Source organism: Otolemur garnettii, unplaced genomic scaffold (genome assembly GCF_000181295.1).
Source record: "Otolemur garnettii isolate 467f Iridium unplaced genomic scaffold, OtoGar3 scaffold00317, whole genome shotgun sequence".
Lineage (NCBI taxonomy): Eukaryota > Metazoa > Chordata > Mammalia > Primates > Galagidae > Otolemur > Otolemur garnettii.
The window spans coordinates 362,145-372,432 of record NW_003852712.1 but is presented as its reverse complement, the minus strand read 5'-3'; the positions used below and the strand labels follow the sequence as shown (position 1 = coordinate 372,432).

The following is a 10,288-nucleotide window of genomic DNA, read 5'->3' as shown; positions in this document are numbered from 1 at the left end:
ACAAGGGAATCTTTCTAAGAGTAGAATATGAACGTTTTAACACAATAACTAAGAAAATTACATGAAGGCTTTGTTAACCAGTTTGATGGAAGTGTTTTGGATTGTGTGTGAAAACCCCACACTGTACCCCAGAAGTGCATTAATGTACATAGTTACTATTCTATTTTTAAAAAAGAAGAAGAAAGAAAACCAAGACAGGCTAAAAGCTAGGCTTCTTATGCCAATTACCCAAGCTGAGAATGCAAAGGAAATTTTATGAAAGGAAATTAAAAGTGCTATTCCAGTGAAAACATACACTATAAAACAGACTTATGACTGATGTGGAGAGCTTGAGTGGTCTGGATAGAAAATCAAACCAACCTCAACATTTTTTTAAACCAAAGTCTAATCCAGAGCAAGGTCCTAACTCTCTTCAATTCAGTGAAAGCTAAGAGAGGTGAGGAAGCTGCAGAAGAAAACTTTGAAGCCAGCAGAGGTTGGTTCCTGAGGCTTAAGAATAAAAGCTGGGCAGTGCCTGTGGCTCAACGGAGTAGGGCACTGGCCCCATATGCCAGAGGTGGTGGGTTCATATCCAGCCCTGGCCAAAAACTGCAAATAAATAAATAAATAATAAAATTAAATTAAAAAGAAAAAAAAGAATAGAAGCCATTTCTGCCACATAAAAGTGCAAGGGAAAGCAGCAAGTGTTGATGTAGAAGTTGTCCAGAAGATCTAGCTAAGTATCATGGATGAAGGTGTGTAACGTAAACAGTAGATTTTTAGTGTAGCAAAACAGTCTTCAGTTGGAATAAGATTCCATCTATCTAAAACTTTCATAGCTAGGGAAGAGAAATCAATGCCGATAGATTTCTCTTTCAAAATAGTACTGCTTACTGACAATGTATCTACTCATCCAAGAGCGCTGATGGAGGTGTTCAAGGAGATTAGGTTTTCAGTTTAGTAAAAGCTGCAGATGAGTATCATGCAACAGAAAGCCAGGTGTGAAAACCAGAGAGGCTCCCTGTCATCTTACAATTATTATCTGTCATCAGCATCTTGAAATAAGTCAGCATCAGTCCAGGAATAAATGACCATTAGCCAAAATTCCAGAGAAAATTAAAGGCTCAATAAAGCCAGAGAGTGGAAATGGAACTATAGGCATACATTAAGCAAAACAGTTGCTATGTCTGGTTCATTTCTGGAGACCCAAAAAGAAAGATGAATACAAAGAAGATCACAATGTATACAGGGAAGGCCGAGGGTGGTGGCTCACACTTACAATCCTAGCACTCTAAGAAGCCAAACAAAAGTATTTCTTGAGCTCAGGAGTTTGAGACCAGCCTGAGCAAGTGTGTGACCCCCCATCTCTACTAAAAATACAAAAAATAGCTGGGTGTCATGGTATGTGCCTATAGTCCCAGCTGTTGAGAAGTCTGAGGCAGGAAGATCACTTGAGCATAGGAATTTGAGGTTGCTATGAGGTAGGGTGATGCCATAGCACTCTAGCCTGGGTAACAGCATGAGACTCTGTCTCAAGAAAAAAAACAGACAAAACAATGTATATAGGGGAAAACTATTAGCTTAGATACAGATAAAATCCAGCAGATTGCAGGCAGAAATCTAGGCATCTTTATCTCTGTGGCACTTTTGTTGTGAAAACCCCAAAGATATTCTCAAATGAATAACTCTATGAAGTTTATTTTCATTTTCGGTTTTTGTTTTGTTTTTTTTTTTTTGGTTTGGTTTGATTTTAGGTGTGGTTTTGCTGTATCAAACTGACTAGAATGCATTGGTGCACTCATAGCTCACCATAACCTCCAGATTCTGAGCTCAAGTGATCCTCCTGCCTCAGCATCCCAAGTAGAGGGGATGGGTGGGTCACCATGGCCATTCTATGAATTTAGAAAAATGCAGAGAGCTGGAAGTAGTCATGATTACTGACTTCAACTACTACTGAGTGTAGGGCATGGTTGAGGCTTCATCTCTTAGAGTATGATCAGCTAAGACACTCCAGCTCTCAGTGTTCACTTCCACATCCATAATACAGCAATTTTGATGGAAAAAAGACAATGAATGAAAAGCCCAAGATAGCCTCTAGGAGGGGGTCATTCAATGGAGTCTGGTCCTAAGTGGCCTCTGTATAATGTCTCATTCACATGATGGGATTTGACACCTGGTTTGGGGTGTAGCCTGACTCCTAAGCCTGTCTCCTTATTTATTTATTTATTTTTTTTGTGGGTGTAAGGATTCCTGTAATCACTGCCTGAGGTCATGACAAAGGTTGCATGAGATGCTGTTCAGGAAGTACTCAGTGCAGTGATCAGAGTGTTTTGAGCACTCAGCTAAATCCTGACTACATAATACAACAGCCTTGAGATGGGTGGTCTCTCCAATGTCTGCTGACCATGCTTTTCTCCTACCTTCATCTTCTTTTCGATGGAAACATATATATTTCTTTCTTTCTTTCTTTCTTTGGCCTTGACCAGGTTTGAACCCACCTCCAATATATGGGGCCAGCGCCTTACTCCTCGAGCCACAAGCACTGCCCAAAACTTATATATTTCTTCATCAGCCTGTCATCAAGGACAGATCATCTAAGCAGGGCCCTGATAAGTAGGGCCCAGAGGCTTAAACCAACCTACCATCTGTCTTCATACAGCCCACGAGCAAATAGTTTTCTCACTTTTAAATGGTTAGCCTCAAAATAAATAAATAAATAATCATGACTATTATTTTTTGATTCTTGAACATTATATAAGATTCATATTTCAGGGCCCTCGAATAAAATTTTACTGGAACATGGGTCACATTTACTTTTTAAAAATGTTTGTATAAATTTAAGGTTTATGAGAGCAATTTTATTACATGGACATATAGCACAGTAGTGAAGTCTGGGCTTTAATTATGTGCATAACCCAAATAATGGACATTGTACACATTGTTTTATTGTCTGTCACTGCTTTTGTGCCACAAGAAGAGCAGAATTGACAGAGACATATGGCTCACTAAGACTAAAATATTTACTGGAAATCAGGCCCTTCAAAGGAAGTGTTTGCTGACCATGCTCTAAGCCATTGTCAGATAATCTAGATCCCAAGCTTCTCCTATCATTAATTCAGAGGGTTCCCACTTTAACAGATGCATAAGAGACAACCCCCCTTCTATCCCTCCCCAGCTATCTTACTTGTTAGGAGAACACTGCTTCCATTTCCCATCTTTGTTGTAATCGCCTGTCAATGAACACCAACTCCGATCCAAAATATAGCCATCCTTGGTACATTCATTATAGAGTTTTTGTCTGAATAAGAAGGGAAAGACACACCGGGGAGGATCTGCAGATAAAAGAAGGTAGGGGGAGAAGGAGGAGGATGAACATAGACAGTCTTACAAGTAATCATTGCCAACAGTGCATCATCCTTTTCCTACCACAACGAATTGTTTTCAAAAGCAGTTAAAATGATGTAGAAAAGTCAGGATTCAAATTCAAGTCTACCTGCCACCATAAACCAAGCAGCGAACTGCTATCATCTTCTTCTTGGGTCCTGGGCACCCAAGGCAGCTCACCATAGGACACTCACCGCTCATTGTGCAATATCGCCACCTGCCTCGGAATTCTTTGTCAAAAGAGCACCAATCAAAGTCACTGTGGACAGAGATGCAACTGTAGTAGGTTACATCGCCATAGGTAAATGGAAAGACACAGGGATGTGTAGAAATAACTGGAAAAGAGAATACATGCTAAATGTAGGGCAAGCTTACAAAGGCACTTTCAAATGCCCAATCACCCATACTCCTTATGTCCACATGTAGCTGGTCTCACCAACAGCCTTTTCTATGTGTGGCAAAAACATAAGCAGATATCAAAGGAAGCCTTATTTCAGTGCAGAGCTGGAAGCAGGATGGAATTGCTGGCTTCCTTTTTATGGAAGTCTTCTAGCATCTGATTTTCCCAAGCCAAAACTCTGGAGTTTCCCGTAGCGTCTCTCTTCTCCCTCTCTGCTAGAAAAATACATCTGTTAGCCTGCCAAAGTTAGCTCCTAAATATCTCTCAAAGCTCTCCACTTCCCTACCATACTTTATCACCACCCAAGGTCTTGCCTTGCTTTGACTACAGCAATGACTCATGTGCCCAACCTATTTGTTCCACCTGCTCTTTATGCTGCAAGGAGAATGATTATTCTTTTTTTTTCTTTTTTGCGGGGGTGGCAGCATCTTGCTCTGTCACCCCAACTGTAGTACAGTTGTGTGACTATGGCTCACTGCAGCCTTGAATTCATAGGTTCAGGTGATTATCCTGCCTCAACATCTTGAGTAGCTAGGACTACAAGTGTGTGCACCTGGCTAATTTTTTTTTTCTGTGTGTAAGCAGGGCGATGTTCAACCTGTGGCCCTCAGGCTGCAGGCAGCCCAATATGGCTATGAATGTGGCCCATTCATTTTGTTTGTGATCCCTTGCTAGAGAGTTAGTATGATACGTTGGGAGTGTCCTAACTCCCTGCTTTTCCATACTTCCAGTATTGTGATACTGTTTGTTTGTTTTTGCATTTGGAGGAATAGTCACTTCTTTTTTGACTTTACTTTCATTTGGGCTGCCCTCTTTTTTTTTTCTTTTTGGCCGGGGCTAGGTTTGAACCCACCACCTCTGGCATATGGGGCTGGCACCTTACTCCTTTGAGCCACAGGTGCCACCCCTGCCCTCTTTTTTTTTTTTTAAGATCTTGAAATATATCATTTGCATGCCATGTCCTGGGAGAGCCTTTCATGCCAAAAGAATAGCAAAGGAAAGGGTGAAATGGCAAGAAAATGCAAGGGATTTTCAGGAATGTAATATTGTTTAAAGGGTGGGGAGGCACATTTGAAATACTAACAAATAAAAAGATAGTCTTCTTACCTTGAAATGGGGGGTGTAAATGGGAAATCAGGTCTGAAAGAAAAAACAAATATGAGTAAAATGTAAACCCCCTCCTAAAATACTTCATTCCCAGAATAATGGCTGTTGGCATTTCCTTGAAATTCATGTAGCCAACTGTTCTGTTGTGAAAACATCCACAATACGACACCTTTGATGACTATGAACACTTTCAACTGGGAGATTTTGCATCTACTCAAGAAAGCTCATTTATTCAGATAGGAACTGTGTCTATTCCACATATTCCACAGGCTTTTCATTAAGTTAGAGTAAAGCCACTTATCAACATCACCTAGCTTTCATTTATTCAATGAAATTTCAAAATTTGGAAGTTTGGATGGAACATTCTGGTTTTAACCCACATCCCAACCTTTCAGGAAAACAACCTATTTGAATGTTCCCAGAAGCCTCAGTGATTTTTTCTTTTTTTTGTGCCTCCTAGAAAATTGTACTCTTTTATCCTCCTTGACCACATTTTATAGGGAGTGCCTCTGTTCCAACACCACGTGCAGAGCCTCTGTCTATTAACAATAACTGATGTTTATTTGGAATTTGCTTTGTTCCAGGAGCTGTCTTATCTTCTCAACAGGGTCAGGAGGGAGAGATTAGAATGTATAACTTGCTTCTCACTCCTGATCCTAACCCCCCAAGTCTTACAGATATGAAAATTTAGGCCAAAAAGGCACAAGACTAATGAATTAGGGAATTAGGTGTAAACTCAACAAGTCTTGATTATATAGACTTTTCTGAACCATTAAGCTATGCTTTGCTTTTTTTTCAGGATGTATTTCAGGTACTCAATCAACTATAAACACAAGATCAATATTTCATTGCAAGTGCCACTTGTCTATGAGAGGGAATTAATCAGTCCTTTTGTGCTTCACTTTCTTTACCTTTGAAGATGCTAATTCATAGGCTGTTGGTATTGTTATATTATTATTATATTGTATGTTATATTATTATATATTACATACAGTGATACATGTTATTTATACATGTATTATCATAATCTCCATTTTGTACCTAGATACAAAAATGGAGGCTTAGGGAGGGAAATCACTTACTCAAAGCCAGTAAGTATTCAGGTATTCTGGTCCCAGAAACTTTGTGGGAATGTTACCATAAAGCCAAAACTCCTCTGAGTGCAGCTGGTGGCAGTCATTTTAGGTTCGAGTCACAGGTACCAATGTTTTGTAATAAATGCCAAGATTAGAGGTGCTTTCTGGGTGAGTTTTCAACTTTGCCCAGTCATGGAGCTCATGGCTTTGTCCAACACAATGACTAATCTTTTTTTTTTTTTTTAATCATTTGAGGTTCATTGAAGGTACAAAGAATTAGGTTATACTGATTGCATTTTTTAGGTAACATCCTCTTATAATTGTGTCTTGCCCCATAGAGGTGTGCCATATATCATAACCCCAGTCCCCCTCCCCTCTTCCTCATTCCCTTGCCCCCCACCTTGAATTGATTTGAATTTTTCTCTTGTGAGGGTATGTATTACATCATCTACTGGCTTCATATTAGAATTGAGTACATTGGATTCTAATGACTAATCTTTATAATTTTTCATCCTTGTCTTTAATCTCTATAATCTTCTCCTCATTTTACAGATGAAAGAGCAGAGGAGACTTTCATGTGTGTTTTGTCCACAAAGCCAAAAGCAGGTTCAGCTTAGGCTCACACTCAGCTCTGTTTGATTCCAGGAACTGGGCTCTTTCAGACCCTGGTGTCCCCAGAAGTGCCCCTTTGCTATTTCCTCTACTGATATTGCTGAACACAATCAAATCCTTCCAGGTTCTCTGCCATTGTGCTTTATATGTCTTTGTTCATCACCTCTCTGGCCAAACATCACCATTTTTGCCATTTGGCCTTCCTCCTCCTCCATCAACTTATCAAGCAATGTTGAAGACATAACACCTTCACCACCACCACCACCACTGATGGAAGCCTTAACAATGCCTGCTGTGTTCTAAGAAGGAAGATAAAAGGCAGCCCTGGCATCTGGAAAGCTGACCTGGCACTCAGCACTGGCCATATTATTCTCCTAGTGAACAACAACAAGCTTACAGAATAATAATGTCACAAGAGGTTACTCAGAAATCACAGTCCAATGAGATAAAGCAAGGTTGCCTAAGAATTTTGTGTAAACACAGGCTAGTACAAGGTCCCCCTGCAACCCACACGTTACCCAACACCTTTCCTAGCTCCACGTAAATGGGTCATTGCTGCTTCTTCCCTGGTTAAACTTTCTCTGGCTCTAGTAGCCTTCCCCATAGCTAAGATTTCTTTAGATACCCAGTCACAGAATTGTCCTCCTCTTTCAGACAACATCCAATCTTGAACAAACACCTGCTTTCTTAAGTCTCCCACCCCAAATCACCCAACTAAAGCCCTAGTTGTAAAACAGTTTCTTTCCAACAGCTTCTTACCCAGACCTCCCCCTCAAACACAGTGTGGTGTGCATTCTCCCTGGCTGCAATGATGATAGCTCCCATGTGTTCCTGCAGAGGCAGGCTAGAAAATATTGGCAGTTCTACTGGACTTTCTTCACCTTTTTTCTACTTTAATCCTCACAATGGGTATAACAGACACAGATCACTTGTTCTTTACTGAATTTATTTGTTTTCCTGGGAAACAATTCAAATTTGAGTGTTGCAAGGGAAAACATAAATCCTCCCAGCTATCTCTGACCCTTCATACTGCTATCCTCTCCACAAATTATTGATATAATTCTTGTGAAACCTGTAGAGATTCTAGGAACACCCAAGCAAGCAGATATTCCTAACGTTTTACTCCTTTTTTTTTTTTTCTTTTTTTACACAAAGGATAGCTTAATCTGTAAGCTGTGTATTTTGTACCTTGCTTCCTTAACAACAGACTTTGGGGAGCTTTCCAAAACAAAGCATAATAAGATCCTTCTCTCTTAAAGATTATTATTACTCTTATATAGATGTAAGGGCTGAGTCTCAGAGAGAGCAAAGTTATTTGCCTTTATGAAAGGAAAAACCAGAAGCTGAACCCAAGACTTTCTGAATCCTTCGTTCTGCACCAATCACTATGCTCTACTCAAAAGACATCATGCCCAGTTAATAGAACCTGTTCTCTGCCTGTCTCAACCCCTTCTTGCTCTGTCCTCTCCTCCTCCCATCCTTGCCCACCTTGCTGCCTCACCTGCATTCAGTCTATATATACAGACAGCCAGTGACAGCCAGCGCACCAGATTTCTCATCCCTTCTGACTGCCTACAGGTGGCATGCACCTTAGTGAACAGTCACTTCTGATTTTATACTCTCCCATTTCTGCCCCTCCTACTCTGGCTTTTTCTCACAGACTTACTTTACAGTGCTTTCTCCCTTTTCTCTAAACCTCAGGATATTTAGAAAAATCAGGAACATCCATCTTAGAATGTTCTGTAGCAGTGTTCTCAAAGTGTGACCTCTGGACCAGCACTACCACCCTTGTAGGAAACTGCTTAGAAATTTCTAACCCCACCCTAGACCAGCTGAAACACTACAGGTGGGGTCAGCCACCTGTTCTGTAACGTGTAGTAAGCCCTCCAGAAAAGTCCTCTGCTTGCTAAAGTTTGAGAACCACTGTTCTATCTAAGACTTTCATATCAGTTGCTCCCACGATTTTTTTTTTTTAATGAAAGTCCAGAGACAAAAGCAAAGTCAATTTTAGTCCCCAGGATGGGGAAGGTTCACAGAGGCCAGGCATCCTGCCAGCAAATGGAAAGAAGGTCAGATCTTAATTCTAGTTCCCACTTGTGGGCATCATGGTCCATTTTAATTTTTTTCCATGTCACCATTTCTAAAGGGACCTGGGAGGACAGAAGAGGCAAAAGCACTATAGGGGGAGGGAGAAGAAAGATAGAGTATGTTGGAAGAATGAATATTCATACAGGGGGGTATGCATATCCCTAAATGCAGCCGGCCTACAGGACCTCAGGGCAATTGGGATGAAGAAAGTGGGTCTTGGGGACCCTCATGGAGACTCATGTGCAGCATGACAGGGCAGAGAAGGGAGGGGCTCACATTCATCAGCGTCTGTCTGTGCTGAGGTCTTTCAGACATCATTTTAATGATGCCCACAAACAACCATATGGGGACCAGACAGTGCCTAGAAGCGCATTTCCGTTTCCCAAGTACCATCCAGATAAGACAACAGAGCATGAGTGAAGTGGAGAAAACCTTGATAGAGACACTGAGCCTGGAGAAACAGAGCTTCTTCTTCCAACAGAGGCCTTTGCTGTTTTGCAGAACTGATGGTCTTAACAAAGTCTCTGGCGTCTTGGAGCAAAATGAAGGTGCTCATCTACCAAGAGAGAGCAGCACTAGCGCTTTGTAGGCACAAGCTTGCTAAAGGCTTTGATCCCCTTCATGATGTGGGAGTTGCTTGCCAGGTTCAACTTCTGGGGAAACAGGAAAGAAACAGAAGTAGAAGAGCTAAGTCTGCCCAGCAGTCTGACTTCAAGCGATGGTGTTCATCCCCCTCCCTGGCTGAGAGTCTTTGTGGGAAGCCTGGATACTCAGAGCCACAGGTTCAACCCTTACTCCCATGAACACACATTGATTTGAAAGCACATGTAGTGAGAATAAGATGGAGCCTGTCAGGCTGGGGCAGACAGGACCCAGCTGGTCTGGTCAGTTTAGGTCCTGTCTGACCTTCACCTTGTCTCCCATTCTTACTGTTTTATAAAGTTAGCACCCAACCTAAATATGCCTATTTTGAGTAATTTAAGTGGATTGATTTAGAAGATTAACTTTTGAATTGATATGTTGTTTTGGGTCATGAGTTCTACTGATTATTGTTTACTATGGGTCATGGGTTCTGCTGATTATTGTTTAAGATAAGTGTTAACATGGTCTTCACTTTGAACATAAATGTATAAAACTGTAATTTTGGAAATAGAAGAATAGAACAGTCTTGGAGAGGCTGCTCTCACTATTCTCCAGAATCCCAGCCTTCTGACAAATAAAGTTTGATGGTCCCTGTCCCCATCTCTGCATATTGGTTGACAATGACAGGTGGCCAGACTCTCTCCATCCAGTAACATTTCCATCCCATTATGTCCTAAATTGATCTTCACTTGTAAAAGACAAACACACACCAACCCCAAAGTCAGAACCTACTCCATTTCTGACAATTGCTAGCTCAGTGACTTGGGAAAGTTCTTTTTCTTTCAGAGCCTCCAAGCCAAGCATCTGTAGTATTTGGGCTAGATGGATCCAATTTTAGAGCCCAGTGAATCCTTTCTTTTTCTGAGTTAATTCTAGTTAATTATCATTACACCAAAGTTCCCAACCAATAACTATCACTATCCAGGGTACACACAAATGACATCCATGAGGATGTAAGACCCATTTTCCACATGCCTTGTTTACTAGGCTAATCATATTT

The 10,288-nt window shown here is 41.0% G+C and overlaps 1 protein-coding gene across 1 annotated transcript in view; it reads right to left on the bottom strand.

The window, feature by feature from the left end:
• LOC111722688 (binder of sperm protein homolog 2-like) overlaps positions 1 to 8,143 on the bottom strand; it is a 15,948-nt gene extending 7,805 nt beyond the window's left edge. The window contains exons 1-4 of the mRNA XM_023509033.1: positions 8,060 to 8,143; positions 4,871 to 4,903; positions 3,558 to 3,698; positions 3,164 to 3,311 (exon numbers count right to left, since the gene is read on the bottom strand). Coding sequence (XP_023364801.1) covers positions 3,164 to 3,311; positions 3,558 to 3,698; positions 4,871 to 4,903; positions 8,060 to 8,117 — 380 coding nt within the window. The 5' untranslated portion in view covers positions 8,118 to 8,143. The remainder of the gene's footprint in view (positions 1 to 3,163; positions 3,312 to 3,557; positions 3,699 to 4,870; positions 4,904 to 8,059) is intronic.
• Positions 8,144 to 10,288: the final 2,145 nt, after the last annotated feature.